This window comes from Lycorma delicatula, chromosome 6, assembly GCF_047948215.1.
Source record: "Lycorma delicatula isolate Av1 chromosome 6, ASM4794821v1, whole genome shotgun sequence".
NCBI lineage: Eukaryota > Metazoa > Arthropoda > Insecta > Hemiptera > Fulgoridae > Lycorma > Lycorma delicatula.
Window position 1 is genome coordinate 141,162,920 of NC_134460.1, and position 20,617 is coordinate 141,183,536.

The 20,617-nt window shown below is 31.1% G+C and overlaps 1 protein-coding gene across 1 annotated transcript in view; it reads left to right on the plus strand.

The window, feature by feature from the left end:
• LOC142326950 (uncharacterized) overlaps positions 1-20,617 on the plus strand; it is a 127,752-nt gene that overhangs the window by 45,323 nt on the left and 61,812 nt on the right. The window contains exons 15-19 of the mRNA XM_075369681.1: positions 1,334-1,447; positions 2,484-2,601; positions 6,767-6,898; positions 15,931-16,006; positions 18,952-19,103. Coding sequence (XP_075225796.1) covers positions 1,334-1,447; positions 2,484-2,601; positions 6,767-6,898; positions 15,931-16,006; positions 18,952-19,103 — 592 coding nt within the window. The remainder of the gene's footprint in view (positions 1-1,333; positions 1,448-2,483; positions 2,602-6,766; positions 6,899-15,930; positions 16,007-18,951; positions 19,104-20,617) is intronic.

Sequence of the window (20,617 nt, forward strand, 5' to 3'; positions counted from 1 at the left end):
AATTTTGTGCCATAACTGGGGTAATACATGTTACAAACAATGGTGGAATAAAGTAAAATATTAGAAAATTAAAATAAGTTAATTAAAATAATAATAGATAGTAATTTCTTTGTTTTAAGAAGATTCTGAAAAAAGTTCTGAAGTGCATGGAAATACATATAACTACTTGGCTGAAGCATAATAACACAATAAATATTAATAGTTCATGCGTAAGAATGTTAATTTTAACTATGAGCAGATAATTCAGTTAAAAATTTTAACTAATAACCCAGGAAATATACTTAAACATCAAATAACTTTATCACTTTAAACATCCTACATGAAACTGTTATTACCACTTGCAATAATATGTGTAATTGTTAAATTAGAAAAAAGAAATTTAAAAATACTGTATTACCTCCATTAATTGAAATATAAAGGTTCATAAAATGAAAAATTAGCAACTGAAAATGCAATGTTAAGTTCAATTAATATGATTAGCATAAAAAAGTACAATATGAGATTTTGTTATTAAATAAAAATAGAAAACATTATGATATCCATTATTTTTTTTTGTTGAAAAAGTAGTACCTTTTTTCTTGGTCTTTCTTCAAAAGTTTTCTTTTTGCAATTATCTTACCATCTTTTTCAGGAAAGATTCCTTTCATTATTCGACAAAGCACAAGGTAATATGAAACTTGTTACAACTGATTACAGTTTCAAAATTATTCTAAATCCACATTTCCGATGTAGTTAATTACATTGAAATATGAGTGAAAAAATCTACAGTTTTCAAGTTATCCTCATTGAAATCAGCAACATCCATTTCTTCTGATTGCATTATCATATACCTGGTACCTGGTTTACATAGTTCATGATCTTCTGATTAAGCTAATCACATAAACGATTTTCCATGACATTTGCACATCTAGAGATATTTTTATACTTACGTGTTTTCAAAGGTATTGTTACATAAATAGGTAAAAGGTATTACTATAGATAACATAATTTAATGATTATGTAATAAATTAAATTATTAATATTCGTGTTTGTAAGTGTACATTTATATTTATAAAAAATTTAAATCTGATTTGTTAAACTTTTTAACGTCAAAGCTGTAGCTTGCAAAATGAGTAGAAATCTATTGATTCAAATCACTAGTTGTGAAATATTTATAGAAAATACTATACAGGTAACAATATTATACAGATAGGGGTTTTACACATTTAAAACTAATATAGATATAATATGTTCTTAATTATGAAACTGATTCATGTATCTGTATTATTATTTATAATTTTTTACATTATTATTTTTAGTGTTGTATTTTAATGAAAATATAAATTATTTTCAGGCAGGAGTTTACACAGTTCATGAACATTATGTCAAGGATTTTGGAAAATAATAAAATGCCCAATGCTCTTAAATTTAGAATATTTAATTTCATGTATCTTCAGTGGCAACATAGGTAATTAAATATACACATTACTATTCAACTTTTTGATTTAATTTTTATTATAATTTTATTTTTTGCATATTAATTTAATGATAAATAAATTATAAGTGGCTTATATGTATCAACAAAATACACATATATGTTTCACACATTTAGTCAATGTTTAATGATCTTAACAGTACTACTCCTTAAGAAATATTTATGTGTTGTTTTACTTTACTTTGCAGCTATTAAAGAGCATCAGAACATTATGACTTTTGTAACAATTTATGATATTTTCATTTTATATAATTTGTAAAAATTTCTAACCCTTTAATTAGGCATGGTGATCTTCCATTTATGTAGTGTTACTGAATTTCATTATTTGGCTTTGTCTAAATAGTTGTTTGAATTCTGAACTCCATTCCACTAAATTCCTCTCTATTGTGCAAATCCCATTAAAAAAATAGTATAATTTATTTACCTAGTATAATTTAATTTATATAATAGTATAATTTATTTAAATTAATTAACAAATGTCCTGTATCATCGCAGAAATATTCAGCTTAAACTAGCCAGTTAAATTTTAAATGTTAAAAAATTTAACAAAAAGTCTTGATAATAGTTAATTATGAATTTGAAATAAATCAAATACTTGATTTTTAGGAAAGTGAGAGGCTATTTGGTCTTCACTATATTACGTTTAGAAAACAGCAGTTTTCGTTTTAATAAATGTTAAAGAAAAACTCCAAAACAATATCTTGAAGTAAAAACTAAAAGAGATTTTATTAATTTTTTATGGTCATGTACTCATTGAAATTCATTTTATGTGTCATACCAATTCAAATTATATTGTAAAATTTTCACCAAAAACTTCAAATGATTTGCAAACACTTGCAGCCACTCTCACTGACTGGTTGCTGTTGCTACTCTGGACCATTCAGTGTTAACTGCTGGCAGTTCATTATAATTAGGCATTATTAACATTGCTAAATTACGTAAAATTTATGGAAATTTTATTCAGTGGAACATGAACCTATCATATTTAATAAGTTTGTACTTTTTACAGGCAAGGTTACACAGTACTCAATGAAGAAGACATAATGTGGGATTTACCTGAAAGATTGAAATATGCTATGAAAACTGAACACACACATAAGGAACTTAAAAGTGTTCCCCTGTTATCAGTAAATAGAAATTATTATACTCATTGTTATCTGGATGCTACCTAATTTACAATGCAATAATGGTCATGTAACAAAGTTTATGTTAACTTAAACTTATATTTAATAATATTATCAATAAAAATAAATGCAGAAAAAAAGATAATACGCGACAAACAGTGTGGTATCCAGATAACTGTCAAATATCAAAATTAATTAATCAGTATTAATCATTTAATGACTGTATAATAAATAATATGTTTGTGTTATTAACATTCTGTGTAATACAGAATGTTAATATATGTTAAAATATTGTTGTATTAACAACATACATTTTGTTAATATACACTGTTAATAATAATAATATATTGATGAGATAGCGATATTAAAACATTTTCCATAGTTAACAATCCTATACAATTATTGGTAAAATAACTGCACAAAAAAAAATTTAATGGAATTTTTCTGCATTTTCCATTCATCCAACTAATACAGACACACATGTGTGAGTGCATATATACACACACACACACACACTTTTTCTTTCTAGCTTACTTTTGAGTAACAAAGTTTGTAAAATCATCTTCTTAGATACTAACATATTACAAAAGATATAAGCTTAATCCAACTTTAAATGTATCTAGAATAATTATTAAGAGATTAGTCAATTATTAATAGATCAATATATTCATGTTAACAAAGATTACCTTCTTATAACACTCGTACACTAGTATGATTAACACAGCCTTACTCAAAATTGATAGTAAAGATGAATAGATGTATAAAAGAGAAAATAGATGAATAGATAATTAAATGCATAGAAGTAAATAGTGATAAGCATAAAAAATATAAATTAACTGACGTAAAAAATTTCATTAAAAAAGTTTAATGAAATACATTCCCAGTTATGAAATGCCATATAAATCAGGTAATAAAAGATTAAATAAAATAAATTAATAAAAATAAATCCAACTTGTGCTTTTATAACAAGACAGATGCTAATAAATAAAATATGGAAATCATAACAGTAAGAAACATAAATTTAACAATGATGACTGGATGATAGAAATTAGACATTTAATGAAAATTATTTTAAATGTCATTTACATAAATCACCTAAGACAATAGTTATAATAAACATCTTCAGCTGGAATATTAGCGCCAGTTTTATTAAATTGTATTTTTAAAAAATACAAATGTGCCTTTCTGATTATATTAAAATAAATAGTTAACAAAATTCATTTTTTTAGAAAAGAATAAACTTAACAAAACATAGAATTGTGTAACTAGTCTTTTCTACAAAAGCACTTTTATGAGACATAAAAAAATGATATAAATTATCATTATAAATTATGTAAATAAATATAATTTATATATTACACTGATAGAGAAACATTAAAAAAAAATTTTTCTGTCTATCAGTGTGATACCATTTTTTGAATTTGTTTTTTGCGTACATTACAGATCTGTAAATACAATTTTTCACCCATAATTTAAAATAAATTATGCTTCAAAAAAAAAATTAAGAGCAAATATAGTTAAAATTTGTAAAATTTATAATTCTGCATAGCTATACCTATGTTTGATTTAGCTGAAGCTATTTTTTTATAAATAACCTCAGGTACATCCCGAATTAATGTCCAACAATAATCGGCTAGCATGTTAGTATGTCATTTCCCCTTATAGCGGCTTTCCATCACCAAAATGTTTTGGTGGAAAAATTCAGTGTTCGTCACTTACGTCTCTGAGGTTGTTTAGGAAAAAATCCAGATGTGAGTGGAGGAAATGCATTTTCAAAGACATATTACATCCCACAGCTCTGTATGAAGTAAAAAATTACAAACAATATCAAGGTAATTGTTAAATTTTTCTTTGCGAAGAAAATTTTTGCAAACTTCATTAAATGAAGCCCAAGCTGCATTTTCTACATTATTTAACATTGAGTAAATACATAGTCTTTGACCAACTCTCTTATTTGAGGACCAACAAATATTCTTTCTTTAATTTATCCTTCCCTTATGGAAATTTTTGCCTGATTTACAAAAATCCAGCACTAATCCTTAAAATTTTTCTTTAGTTCTAGCTTGATATGGCGAGGGGGTAAAAATATTTTTTTAGGTTCAACTAAGGGCTTATGAATAATATTTTAACCATTTGGAGTTAAGTTGTCTTGTTTCTTCCACTCTTTGGTAACATAATGTTTATCCCTAGCTTGGCTGCCCCGTTCACAAAGAAAATACATGTACTTGGTGTAACCTAACTGCATGCCTAACAAAATAGCTATAACTTTCAAATCACCACATATATTCCAGTTTTTTTTTTTATAATTTATTTTTTCAAGAACGTCTTTCATCACATCATATGTCTCTTTCAAATTAACACTATAAGTGATTGGTATCGAAGGATATTTGTTACCGTTGTGGAGTAGAACCACTTTTAAACTATACTTGGATGAATCTATGAAAATGCGCCAGTCCTCAGGTTTATGTACTTGTCCTAAGTGCAACATAAGCTCATCAATATTTGTGCAATAAACCAAATTATTTTCATCAATAATGTACTGAGAAAGTTCTTTTCATCAAAATACAAAATTTTTGTATTTTTTTGAAGTAAATTCCAACCTTGCAGTCTTGATTCTAACAGTTCAGCTTGATTTTTTGATAAATTTAAATCGCTAATTAAATCATTTCACCTTGTGATATAAGATGTGGCTTATTAGAAGATAATTCAAAATCAAAATCATTGTTGTCTTCTTCAGTACTGCCTGATTCTTCATTGCTGCTTTTGAAATATACATTCACAGGTGGCTCAGGAATAATTTCAGTGTGAGATACAGGCCTGATTGCAGATTGCAATGAAGGATATTTTACAGTGTGTTTAGATTTTTTAGAAATTTCAGACATGCTTGTTAAACAAAAGTAGCAATTGGTTACGTGATCCTTTGGTTCATGCCAAATCATAAGTACACCAAATGGCAAAGCCTTCCATGTACCTTTCAGCCATCCTCTTAAATATACAGAACAATTAGTACATACTATATGAGGAGCCCATATCTTATCCTGATCACAAATTTTACAGTGAAAGTACAAATGATATACTTTTTTAATTAAAGGTTTAATGTCTTTCTATTTGATTTTACGGTAAACACACTATATACATAACAAAAGGCATCCACATCATTTACACAACTTTGAGGCATTATGACACTGTACTGTTAACAAAGAGAGCAATGAAACTGAACAAAGTTAATTCATTCCTAAATGCAATGCTTAATACAAACAACACAGCTGTGTTTTCAGCTACATGTTTTGACCTGCATAGACATGATTAATCTTGCCCATGAAGGCTCACTCTTCAGTATTAGATATGATGTCATAATATGTGCTATGATTTGATTTAATTCTTTGTCTAGTATTGTTTATTTGTAGCTTACAAATTATGTTAACAAAGCTAAACAATAAAAAATGAGCAAACAAAATACAATATAGGAGCTTAAAATGTTAACTATACATTGAAAAATGAAAAAAGCCCTTTAATAAACCTTTTCAAAAATTGTGGGTGATAGAAAGATTCTGAGTTCATATTTGTTTTCAGCAAAAAACAGATCAAAATCATGTATCACATGTTAGGAAACAAAAATTATCTTTATCAGTGTTATTATTACTACATGTCTATATTTATTATACTTTTTCTCTTCTATTGTAAAATGTATTGAGCTCAAATTTCCAAAATTGTTCATACATTTTATATTCAAAAAAGTATTTGAAACATAAAAATACCTGTATTGAGAAAATATGTGGTGTATTTGAATCATTTGCAGTATTGCATAAAAATTGCAATTTTTGATGCCTTTTTTTGTGAGTATTTATATCTTAAAGTGTAATATCATATTATACAGGAATATATATGCTATTCCTCCTAGTCTTATGGCTATGGTGCATGAAAAGTACCTATCTGAGATATAAAAGTCTAGTTTGAGTTGCTATCTTTGAAAGTAATGTCCACTATTCAGCCAATCCTTGTGGTGAACAGATGAGGGGTCAGTTGTAAAATTGTTTATCTCTTTCATATTGGTAGAGCATGCTAATGTGCAGTAATGCTTTCAGCTTGGTGACAAAATTAACATTATCTTTTATCTTTTTTATTTCTTTTTTATCTCTGTGAAAACATTATTTTTGTTTTTGTAAAGGCAATGGGTGATGAATTTTTAGATAAGTTGTCAATGCTTGTTGAAATATATATGATTCCTCCAAATGAAGTTCTAGCATATGCAGGTAGTGTTTGCAATGAGTTCTACATTATTGAAGAAGGAAATTGTCAGGTATGCAAAAATAGCTTGATGATTAGCCTGATTTGTAATTTTTTTATTGCTTTTCATTAATTCTTAGTAGATTTTACTATACTTGTTATATTATCTAATAATGAAAGATTTTATCTCTTGCATTGCTTTAGTATTATGGTTAACATTTAAAAAAATATTATTCATTTAACAGGACAGAAAATTAATAAATTAAAAAATGTATTAATCAATTAAATTCATTTTATTAAGGCATTAAAGAAATATTATCAGTAATTTGATTTGTTTTGCACTATTGAACTAGAAACGGGATCATGTGAATGTATAATTTGTCAGAGCAAGAAACTCACAAACAAAACATATTTTAATGAGATATTATACAAAATCAAAAATATTACTTTTTATTATTTTAAATTAATATTTTTCAAATGCAAAATAATAAATCTGTTATGATACATAAAGTTCATAACAGAATTCCTGAACCAAACTGTAATGAAAAATTTCAGCTATTCTACAATATTATTTAACATTGCCCAGTTTTCACCAGACAAAAATTGCCTTTCTAATTCATTTCTGATCAAAAATCTCTTGGCAAATAAAAACATGAAATCCTGTTTGTGCTGTACAGACTCACTACTAAGAAGGGAATTACATTTTTTTTCCTTTCTTCAATTATAATTGTTTAAATAGATTAATTCCATATTCTGTCCTTTAATAATCAAATTAATCTTGACCGATATAAATAATCAAATCTTGAGATGCAGTTTTGTATTAATTAATCTGGAATAACTGTTACATATTGTGCACCTTTGATAATGGTCAATCTTATTTTAATATTTAAAATTTATAAATACATATTATATATTATATATTATTTTTTTTATTTTTTTATTTTTATTTGCTTTGTTTGTGCAACAGAACAGTTACACAAAACCTTTGTATGTTGCACAATATCACATAAAGTCACAAAAGAACAGCCACAAGTCAACAACCCACATATATTAAAATATAATATCCAAAACACAATAGTAATAACAATAATAACAATAACAATTATACAGTCAAATACAAAAAAATAATAATTAGAACTTTAAAAACGGTAGCTATGGAGTGATAACAAAAACACATAGATGAAAACATACAAAAACAAAAACACAATATTACTAATACATTCCAAATAAAACAAGTTATAAGCAATAATCCTTAAAAAAACAACAGTCATTTTAAAATCATGAAAGTGAGCATTACACCAAGGACAATAATCCATCGCCACGTAACCCTCTCAAATTTTTAATGAAGGTTGTCTCATCTTTCCAAAAGCTTAGCTTATCCTGGAAATCCACTGCAACACTGGTACACCACTCAGTCGGACACATGGTGGAACCAACCGGCGTCACAAACTGCCTAAAAGACCTCACTGACCTGGCCTGGTTCCGCAAGACAACATGATAACGCGTCGGAAGTTTATTGTGCAGAGCTTTATAAAAGAAAACCAAGTCAAGTTACGTTCTTCTATCAGATAACCTTGGCTTGGCTTTCTTGGCTTTCTTTCCTGTTTAGCCTCCGGTAACTACCGTTTAGATAATACTTCAGAGGATGAATGAGGGATGATATGTATGAGTGTGAATGAAGTGTAGTCTTGTACATTCTCAGTTCGACCATACCTGAGATGTGTGGTTAATTGAAACCCAACCACCAAAGAACACCGGTATCTACGATCTAGTATTCAAGTCCGTGTAAAAATAGCTGGCTTTACTAGGACTTGAACGCTGGAACTCTCGACTTCCAATCTATCAGATAACCTGGAAAGGTCTAATCGCCTCAACATATCCTCTCTACTAGCGCCAACAAAACAATCTCCAAACTTAAAACGCATTCAGTTCAAGAACCTAAGCCCACCGGGTTGGTCTAGTGGTGAACGCGTCTTCCCAATTCAGCTGATTTGGAAGCCGATAGTTCCAGCGTTCAAGTCCTAGTAAAGCCAGTTATTTTTACACGGATTTGAATACTAGATCGTGGATACCGGTGTTCTTTGATGGTTGGGTTTCAATTAACCACACATCTCAGGAATGGTCGAACTGAGAATGTACAAGATTACACTTCATTTACACTCATACATATCATCCTCATTGATCCTCTGAAGAATTATCTAAACGGTAGTTACTGGAGGCTAAACAGGAAAAAGAAAGAAAAAAGTTCAAGAACCTATTCTGAACACCCTCAACCAGATCAGAGGCAAAAACTCGTGTACTATTCCACACCACGGTCGAGTACTCCAAGCGACTCCTCAGCAAAGATTGGTACAGCAGGTTACAAGTGGAAATATTGTTAAACCGTCCACAAATCCAAAGGACAAGACCAAGGTCCTGGCGTGCTTTATTGACAATCCGAGCAATATATTCGTGAAAATATTGCTTCGTGTCAAATAAAATCCCGAGGTCTTCTACCAATGTCTCAGTGACAATAGCGTGCGTACCAATCCTATAGCTGAAAAAAGAGCTCGACGTCTTATGAGACAAAGTCAAATGTTTGGTCTTTCAAAAATTCAAGGGTATACAATTGCGGTCAGCCCACTCAACAACCTTGTTAATATTCAATTGTAGCAACAGGTGATCCATACTATTCCTGATCGGACAATATATTTTGACGTCATTCGCAAACATCTGAAAATTGCACGTCAAAAGATCCCCGATATCATTTATAAAAATAATAAAAAGAAGGGAACCCAAAACAGAGCCTTGGGACAATCCAGACTTAGCCAAGAAGGATTCCTCAGACATCTGTCCACCAAAACGCCTGTCATGAAGATAAGAGGACAGTCAATCATTAAGACGATCGCTGAAGCCGAAGCCCTTGGTCTTTGACGACAACAAATGATGGGGCATCTTGTCAAAAGCTTTGGTAAAATCAAAATATATCACATCTACTTGACCCCTATGCTCAATTGCATTAACTGAATCCTGCAAAAAGGCGGCCAAATTAGAAGCTGGTGTACGACCTTTAATAAATCCATGCTGAAATGACGATAACATCGGGAGAACATGGTCATAAATATGTCCAAATAGAATCCTCTCGAAGACTTTGGAAAAGGTACCGATGATAGAAATAGGCCTGAAATTATCCAGAGAAGGGACACCAGGCTTAGGTATAGGAGTAATAACTGCGTGTTTCCATAGGGAAGGAAAAGAAGAAGACAAGCTCCAATTAAACAGGGAAGCCAGGATAGGAGAAACAAACTCATTTAAACCTTTGATAACAAACGCAGGAATCCGATCTAAGCCAACCGCCGATCTAGCGTTAAGAATGTTTATAGCACTGGATACGTCATAAGATGAAACCATCGGAATGTCAAGAATCTGATGGTTGTTGATACAGGCGCCACCAGACGTAGTCTGCGTAGGAAAGTCCTGGTATACTAATTGAAAATATTCACCAAAATGCTGACAACTCAACCGAGGATCAGAAATAGTCCGTCCATCGATAATAGGGGCTGGAGTCCTCACATAGTTAGACTTCTGTCGAGAAATATATTTCCAAAAATATATTTCCTCGGATTAGAACAAAGGTCAAATTCACACTTCCGAGCCCAAACCACTCTGGCATCCGCTATCGCATACTTAAAATCTCTACGCAGCTGAGAAAATAGAAATAATCATCCAACAGACCAGAAGATTTAAACCTGCGATGAGCAGCCTTCTTCCTCTTGAGAAGATGTTCCTATCGAACCAAGGTGGAAATTTGGTTGACTCAGGACGAAATGCAGGAACATGTTTATCAATCGCTGCAGTAATTATTTTTTGTAAACCCAGAACCGATTCTTCCAAATCGACGGTTAAGAGAATATTCCACCAATCATCAAGCCTCACATCGTCATACAATGCACAATAATCACCACGATCATAGCAAAAACCAGGCCCGTTTCTGCCACATCAACGGTTGCGACTTCAAGGAACCCAATTTCAAACGGAGGATGGAACTTATCAGGGCAAACAAGATCCTCAGCATCTCTATTGAAAATCCTGCAGTTAGTCAAAATTAAATCCAAACCATTATTGTAGAAGGAAGGATCCGTTGTTTCGTGTGCAAAAACGTCCAAGTTCATCATGTCAACAAAGTCAAAAACCGATCGTGCCTTACATTTAGCATAAAACCCAATATTTGCAGGAAGACTTCTAGTAGACCAGCACACTCCAGATACATTAAAATCGCCTACAATACAAATATCAAAACTTAAAATATCTACGTGCCCTTACAGAAAATCAAAATATTGGTCGAGGAGACTTGAAGCTAAAAACGGAGCAACATACATAACACAAACCAACATATTCTTCATGCCTGGTCAAATTAGCTCAACCCACACAGCTTCAGGAAACGTCTCGAGGTCCTTCCTCCTCGTACACCTAATGCTTGATTTTACAAGAATAGCCGAACCACCACTACCACGCTGAAGTAAAGAAGCAGCATAATCCCGGTCAGCCCGAAAAATATGGTAACAGTCTGGAAACAGATTGACATCACAGTGCTCATCGCTAAGCCAAGTCTCAGTCAAGGCTCCACGTCGAAGTGAAAATCAATCAAGGACGCGAAAATTTCATCCTGCTTAGTCCTCAAACCATAAACATTCTGGTAGATCATCCTCAATTTATCCATCGCTACCGAGCTGCAATCCATCCTCCCGTGAACCTTTTTCTACAAACACTGCATCAGGCCTCAATGGACCATAAAATGGAGCCAACAGCATACAAACAGGCCAGATGTCAGGACGAACTAAGTTGTCAAAATCCGAAGCACAAACTTCAATTTGAAACGAGCTATACGAATCGTACCTAGTCTTCAGACGAATACACTGAAGATGTTGAAAGTTGTGTTTCCCAAGCAATTTGGTGATATCACCAACCCTGGTTGAAGAGTTAAACCTCGAAACAAAAAGAGCTTTAGTCTTGGGCTTAACCAAATCGCAGCATACATCGCTGCATTTCGAGACCTCACCCTTTTCTTAGGGTTAGACGGGGCAACGGAACCCTCAAGAAAAGACTTTACTTTGGGGCCTTTACGCTTCTCAGAGCCAGCAACAGTCCAAACAGTTATCTTAGCTACATCATGGGAGGCTATAGTCAAAACACCATTCACAGGGTTAGCGGATTTATTTAGAGCGTCAACTGTAGCAGAAGTAAGCCCCTCAGCATTCTTGAAATCCACATGCGAAGCATTTCCGGAGGACCTCACTGCATCCTGAATACACCCAGTATCAAAACTCCGCACTCGTGTCATGTTGCCATTCCTCTTAGCCGCATTAACTACAGAAGTAGCACAGTGAGATGGCAAGGAGAGGTTAATATTATCGTCACCACAACGAGGTCTAACTGGATCAGGAATAAGGTTAGCAGGCAAAAGAGAAGAAGAACCAGAGGAAAAAACATTCTTGTAAAAATTTCCATCTTGAACAACCATCCCAGTCACGACTACACCTCTTATTTCGCTAATCGAAGACTTCAATTCAGAATTCTTACATCAAAGACGTTTAAGTTCAAACCTTATATCATTAAGTTCAGACTGGAGGGCACGAATTATTTCCAGAACTCCCTCGTCAACAGCAGACCGCAAAGATTGAGTAAATCCTTATCAGCAACGATATCGCTCTGCTTATAACAGCTATCACAAACCACCTCGGGTGGATTTATTGAAAGACCCGTATCATTTAAAATACATTCAACAACCTTAACAGACAGCATATCTCTCCGAATAGAACCACTAACAGTACCATTATCAGATTCAACGCTGTGTCCAACAGAAGTGTTATCATCGATAATGAAATGCTTCTTTATACAAGAGCCACATTTAAAATTCTTGCTCTGAGAATACAATCTAACCTCCTTCGCCAAAAGTCCTAAACATTTTTGATGATACCAAATTTTGCACACCACACAATGAAAATACTTCTGTTTCCCAAAGAAAATCTCATCACATAGAGGACAACGATCCGCGCTGCCCAGCATCGTGAACAACCGATATATAGGTTGTTCACGATATAAATATATATAAATATGATATATATATATATATATATATATATAATATATTATTATTATTTATTCATATTACTTTCTACTTAAGTACTTTCCACATCTTGTACTAGATAAATCTTCTTTTACTATTTTCTCCAAAAACATTTTAGGATGTCTACTCGCTGGTAGTAGTTATACGTATACTTAATGATGCTGGTGAATATATTTTAAATTTCAAGCATATATTGTTCACAGCCTGATGTATCAATAGGCCTGGTGTATACAATAGAAGTGATAATTTACTTTAAATAATTTAGTTTAGATAATTTAATTTAAATCAAATTAAAAGTCAGGATCATTTTATTTTTTCCTTTTTTCTAATTCATTAACTGTTTTTGCCTTATAAAATACTTTAAAGCCTTTTTATCTGAACAGAAATAATTCAACTTTTTATTCTCATTAAACTCCTCAAAGCTTTCATTAGTGGTCTAACATCAGTTTTTTTTTAAATTTATACGAATAGCAGTGCCTTCACATCAGTTTCAGAACAGATTTTAATTTTTCAGTAAATAGATTGCATAAATTTGTTTCTATTTGAAAACTTATTTAAAAAAAAAAATAAAATTTCTTTGAAATTTTTAATATAAAAGTAAAAAAGTATTAAAAATATTTCATTGATAAATTGAAACTTAGCTTATTTATAGATATTTAATTTATAGTAATATAGATAATATTTTTATCTATAGTTTATTAATACTGATGAATACAATGGTATAATAAAAATAGTTTACTATTATGTTACAGGCTAATACTATACTAAACTCGTTATCACTTTATAGTTTACCAGTTGATTATCTGCCTAGTACTAACAAAATAGCTTTATACTGCAGTAGTAAAGGAAACAACTATTTCATAGTTTTTTCAATAAAATCTTCAGAATTAAAAAAAATAGACATTACTTATACAGCAAAGCAAACCAGATTAATTATTTTTCATTAAAAACTGAAAAATTTAATAACTTTAAAAAAAAATTCTAACTCATATAATACAATTATATTAAATACTATATAATGTATTAAATATTATATATAATAAATATGATATATTAACTATAGATATATTATAGCAACTATATTAAATATTATGTTTCTTCAACCAACTTACGCTTTAAGAAAGAAATCAACGTTTCAAAATAGTCAACCAGAGGAACAGTATTTATTTGTTATCCTATAGCATTATTCATTCATTCATTGCCTTCTTGTGGGGAGGAAGTTGTGTAAAAGGAAGACCCTTGTAAGTTTCTGGTGCATAATTACTTTGGTTATTAAAATTGTTTAATGAAATTAATTAGAGGAATCAAATGATATGAATTATTTTTAAATGATGAAAGTAATGATTATGAAGTGAACAGTCCTACAAAAAAGTAATTATTAACTTAAAAGTGAACAGGAAAGACTTAATTACATGATGTTAATATTCAAACTTTCAGTATTTTGACATGAATCTGTCTGAATGCAGAGTCAGTTTTACCTCTTTACAAAAGGTTCAGTTATAATAGTTGTGTTAGGTGAATATAATAAAACTATCAATCACCAGTGAACTAATGAAACAACATCACTCTCTTAAATAATGACTGATCATAGCCTCTTTTGGAATCACCATGGAGACTAAACTTGTAAAAAAAGAAGCTCAAATATAACTGATATTTAAGCATGGTGATAAGAACAGTTGTAATCTCTCATATAATCTACTTTGTTTCTCTTTATAATTACATCATATAATTAACCTTGCATATTATTAGCCCAACATTTCGACATGTTCTTATTTGCTCATTCCACAAGTGTGTTAAGAAATTAATGAGATGTACTCCAGACACCCTGTTGCTTGTGAGATGCAAATGAATCGCCATAATATATCTATGAGCTTCTGCTAGATCCAAAGCCATTTTGGAATTTCAGGCAATGAGCATGCTGATGTTGCAGCAAAGGAGCTTGTTTCCAGCCTCCTTTCACCAATCATATCGCTTTGAACGATCTTGTCTATTTTCTAAAGAGGGTGGTTCATTATGAGTGGCAAAGTGGAGTGGGATTCTAATATTAACAATAAAACTTCATCCAATTAAGAACATAATGTCACTGTGGAGCTCCTCGAATAGGGCACACTAGGCTCACTCATGGATATCTGATGATGCAGACATGCACCCATTTGTGCACACTGCGACTGGCCAACTAATAGTGCATTTACATTTTTGTGGATTGTATCTGTAATGTGGCAATTGTGTCGCAAATTTAACCTAGGGCATGCGAACTATTCTAGGGGATAATGAAATGTTATCTTATGTTTTACAATTTCTTAGGGCTCTCTCTTTATATTCAAATATTTGAATTACTGTTTAAGAACTTAAACAAAAGAAAACCCATAAATACGAAAACCATATTACTGTAGTGTGTTTCAACTATTTATGCCATTTTCCTTAAAGCTGATGGTTATTTTATTTTAATTGAGAATTTTAAAAGGCTTTTTCCTTTTAACATGTATTTCTATGTTGCTGGGTTTTAATTCTTAATCGTAAATTTTTAAGTTACAAGTTGTAATTAGTTGTATAATTAAATAAGTTACAAGTTCAAGTTGTAATTTAATTACAATCAATATATCATGTCTGGGCAATGACAAGCAAATTTTGCACAGAAAAAAATCTTTATAATAACTCATAATCAAGAATATTATACTAGATCCAACAATAGTTATTTTAAAGGAAAAATCGACTTGTAATTAAATTCGCCTTTATTTGATAAATCCAGATAAATGAGAATGCCTAAGTGTAAACAATTTAATATTACTTTGTTTTTATTCTTTTCTAAACTGTGATAAAATGAAAAATCCATATTGCATTATTTCTAAGAATTTTGAATTAAATCATTGCTGTTTAACTCTGAATGTTTGTAATTCAGTAATTATGAAAAAAGTAAAAAGTAGTAGTTTTTAATAATAAAAATTATCATAAATGTAGAATGATTTTTTGTTTTGCTAAATAATAAAAACTTTTTACAGATGATTGATGGAAAGAATCAAGTAGTTCGTGTTATTGAGGCTACAGAGCATTTTAATCTGTTTGAGATGATAAATGGTGAGTTTAATTTTATTAAAAAAAAAACTGAGCGTGCGAGAGCATGCATGTGCACATGCACAAAGTGCATCTGCATGTTCATGTGATTATGTACATTTGATAGATCTAATTCAGTTATATTATTGAATTGTAATTGAAAATTTAATATATTCCTTAAAAATTTCTTAAAAAATAAACTAAATTCTAGACATTTAGTGGTTCAGTTATCTAGAAGTTTTTTGATTATAAGAAAGAAAAAGTGTAAATGGCCATTCTTTCTTAAAAGAAATTTTTGAGGTGGGGATCTTTATATCCTGATCCCCTAGGAAAAAACACCCTCCAACCACCCTCTTCATCCTAGCCCTGATGGGCTTTACCAGAAGCCATCTTTTAAACCTCTGCATATGACATTTCTCAGTCACCTTGGTCCAGGATTCCACGCAAATGATTCTATGCAAATGCCACAAGTGACAGTCCCATTGGTAATTATTATTAAAAATAACAAAATGCATCTCTAAACATCTTTAGTTTCAAGCAAGACTGAAAACTATAGTTGTCGAAGGAACTGAATCACCTACCTACCCGAAAGGTAAAGTGAATTCACATGCAACACAAACACAAAAACAAAAAGACGAAATAAAACTAATAACAAAATAATCAAAACCGATTGACCATTCAGCCTGGTCCTTCCAGTTTTGACTGATGTCAAGCATTGCTCTGATGGTATTCATCGACAAATTACTGTGGTGTGCTCCAGATTGTATTTGACACACTCATACAACATATGGAAGGCATTGTCCTGCATCCCACACTGCGGGCACAGACCCAAATCCACCAGGCCAAACCTACCAGTCTACCCCTGAAGGCCCTGTGATCAGTAAGAAACTAAGTTACATATTTGTTAGGGAGAACCCATGAGGCGTCCCTATAAGCATCTAATGTCTGGGAAGAGATCGTGCGTATATCACCCATCAATACATCATCATAAATGTATCATTCATCTAGCCTGCCATATATCATAACCATGTTGCTTGATTTCCTCCTGAATCTTTTCAGAAGTCAACTCACCCAACTTCCTAGCAACATACTGTGCTCCTATCTCTCAAAAGCTGGAATATCAACTGGTTTCACTCGCAATCACCAAGACCACCTACTGTGAAACCGTCTGGTAACTGTCTGTTACTTTCAACAGTAATAGTTGTTGGGCCCTCAATAATAATATATTTCTATAACTATGGAAATTCATCCTAGCCTCCCAAACTGGCACAGCATACATCATAATTGCGTCACACACGCCCTTGTACAGGATTCTTAAGGTCCTAAAATTGAGACCCCAATCTGGATTGACCACACATTGGATCCCAAAAAAGACACTGCAAACCTTTTCTGTAACATATTGAAGGTGCCTCTTGAACTGAAATTTCTTATCAAGATACACCCTGAGATACTTCTGAACCTCAGTGTCCTTTATTCGATGACCTGACACCAATACTCGAACTCACCGACTCTCCGCTGAATGGCCTTTGAGAAGCATCATCGTGATCTTCTCTGGGCTGAAACTCATTTTGTGTTGATGAGACCACAGTTCAAGCACCCAGCATGCAAGAATGGCCCTGAGCTTGACCTACCTCTATGAGCATCCTTCAACCAGCAGAAGATCATCATCAGCATAGGCCACAGCAAGACACTTAGTGGGCAACCTCAGCTGCAGAAGAGAGTCAAACTCCAGCACTTGCAAGAGAGGACCTAAGGACACTGCCTTGGAGGCAATCCTTGGACAGCATCTTTCCTACTTCATGGCCACCCTCACAGAACATCACATCCCGATGACTGAAATAACTTTTCAGCACCTGCAGTTGATTTATATATATATATATATGCACTTCAAAAATTGAAGTGCAACTACATCTTATGTGGTATTGCACTTAATATTGTAATTGTGTGAGGATAGGAAACACATGTATTTTGAATTTGCAAATTCAATTTTTTTTTAATCAAAATAAAAGAATTTAAATAATTTTTTTTATTTAATTATTAACTCTTTCAAAATTTTCAATAATACCATTCATAGAGATTGTAAAATTGTGGATTGTAACAATACGCTAACTTATTTTAAGCTGGTTTTAATTCTATTACATAAAAGAAAAAACTAATTTTCATTAATGTTAAGTATATATTTAAAATATATGTATTACAATTTCTGTGTTAAGTACTGTCTACCTTTCTTCATTCTTTTATCATTTGTTGATACATTTCGGAACCACTGCATTGTCAAAACTTATTTTATTGGAGTAAAAAATGCGTCAATAAGTGATAAAATAATGAAGATAAAAGAAGTACGCAGTACTCAACATGGAAACTACAGTGATTTTAGCAGAACATATAGTAATAATTATTATCTTAATAACAATATTATCATTTATTGAAATAAAATTTCATTTATTCAAAAAAGGGAATCAGATCTAACAAAACTGAAGTTAAAACAAAAACTGTCACTCCACATTTCCACAAATTAAAATGGATGCATATATATGTCTGTACCTAGTTTTTCATTATTTTATTTATTGCATAATTATTTTTCTAAAAAATATAGGAGAACAATTGTTCTTTGGTAAATTTTAAAGCTTTTATGTTTCAAAAGCCTCAGTTACACAGATTTTCTTCACCTAGAGTTCAATGTAATATACCTGGTGGTGGGACTTGTTCCCAAAACATGTTACCCCTGTTGAATAAACATTTTATTAATCTTTTAAGTAACTTTGAGCTTGTTAAAGGAATCTATTTTTTATATTTATATTGCATTTATATTATATTGCATTTGTATAAAAATGAAATTTAATGTACATAGATTTGTTTTATTTTAAAAATAATCCAACTGAGAAAGATATATTTTCTTTGTAAATTTAAACCTCTCAAGAAAAGGTAGACATAAAGCATTAACATATTATTTTTTGTTTTAATTTTAGGATTAAGATGTATTTATAATATTAAGACAGCAACTCATTGCCGTGTAGTATCGGTAACAAAAAAACAAATTGATAATACTATGAGACTCTTGGATATAACAAGTATGAGAGAACAACTGAAATTTATGGTATCAGAACTCCAAAAGGAACCGGTATTGACTTTCTATATTTAATTTGGTAAAATAAATAAAAGGATTGTCATTTTTATTGAATTTTATGCTTAATTTTGTTTGTGTGATGTGATCAGTTTTATGTAGTGTTGGAATTCTGTTTGAACTCATGATTTACACATGAAAATTTGTATAGATTTAGTATTTTTTGACAGCTAAAATCAATAAGAAGATAACTTTTTTATAGGTGATAAATCACTGTATTAGCTGTTTGATTTTTTTTAATTTTCTAGTTGTAAAAGTAAATGCAATCTCATTTAGTTGGCATTTTCTTTTACTTTTTCACTTTATCTCTTGAGCAGAAAAGTTGTTAAAAAATAATGGGGAAAGCTGCAGTAGTATAAAATTTATTGAAATACTTTAAAGATATATATATATCTTTCCATTGAAACATGACAAATTTATAATTTTGCAATAAATGCTCTGTTTATACAAGCACAAATGCACACACTTTACTGATGTACTGACGTATGGAAACCCCTTTTATTATTTCTCTTCATAAACATTTTTTTTTTTGTTTTAAATAGGAATCCGAGACTTTTTTAACATATCTTTTTTTAAATGAATATCTGCACAAGGTTTTACACTTTACTGAAAGTAAAAAAAATAACCTTTTCTTGTGTGCTTTATGTGCCAGTTTATTTCAAAATGAGTTTTGAATTTATTTGTTACTGGCAACAAATATTATCATGAATTGTCGTACAAATTAATTGGTGGTGGTAATATCATGGGTAATATTCAACTAATTTTCTGTGTAATATTTAGAAAATTGTTTCTTTTTTTTTTCCTAGTTAGACAGTTACGTAAGGAACTTTTGTCTTAAGAAGTGAATACACAAAATTTTTACATAAACTGTGTATTGTAGATCAGTTATTAGAGTTGATTAAACTTTTTAAGTTTGATGTGTTTATAAAAATATATTGTAAAATGTTAACCATTATGGGCACCATGCTCAAATCAAGAGGACCAGAAGAGGGACTCTCCACTTTGTCCTCTATTACTTTCAAAGATTATGTTCATTACAGTTTCTGGCATTGTGTATGGGGCAGCATACTCCTGTTCTGAATCAGAGGTCCAAATTATACAAAGAATCTGAGGACAAACAGAGACATGTAATTGTGAAATCAAATCTGCAGTCTCATCGCTGTAAATTTAGACACAATGCTTCATATTAGAAGCATTGTGTCTAAATTGCACTGACAGTCTGCAATCTGACAGTCTCACTCAGCAATCAACCTCTCTTGATGTGCACTGTTCCTAGAGGAACAGTATCTTATCTCATGTGGCTAACCTTGGATGAAATCATGTGCCACTTCATAACTTTTTAGTCAGTGATTACTAATAACAGACACAGGAATGGAGATCCTCTGAGAAATGACTTTGAATTCACATCAAAGCAATGAGTTGAAAGTGAGAGTAGAACGTTTTTGTAATCATGGAAGAATGGATCAAATTTATATAACCATGATATATATACCACATTTAAGTAAAATCAC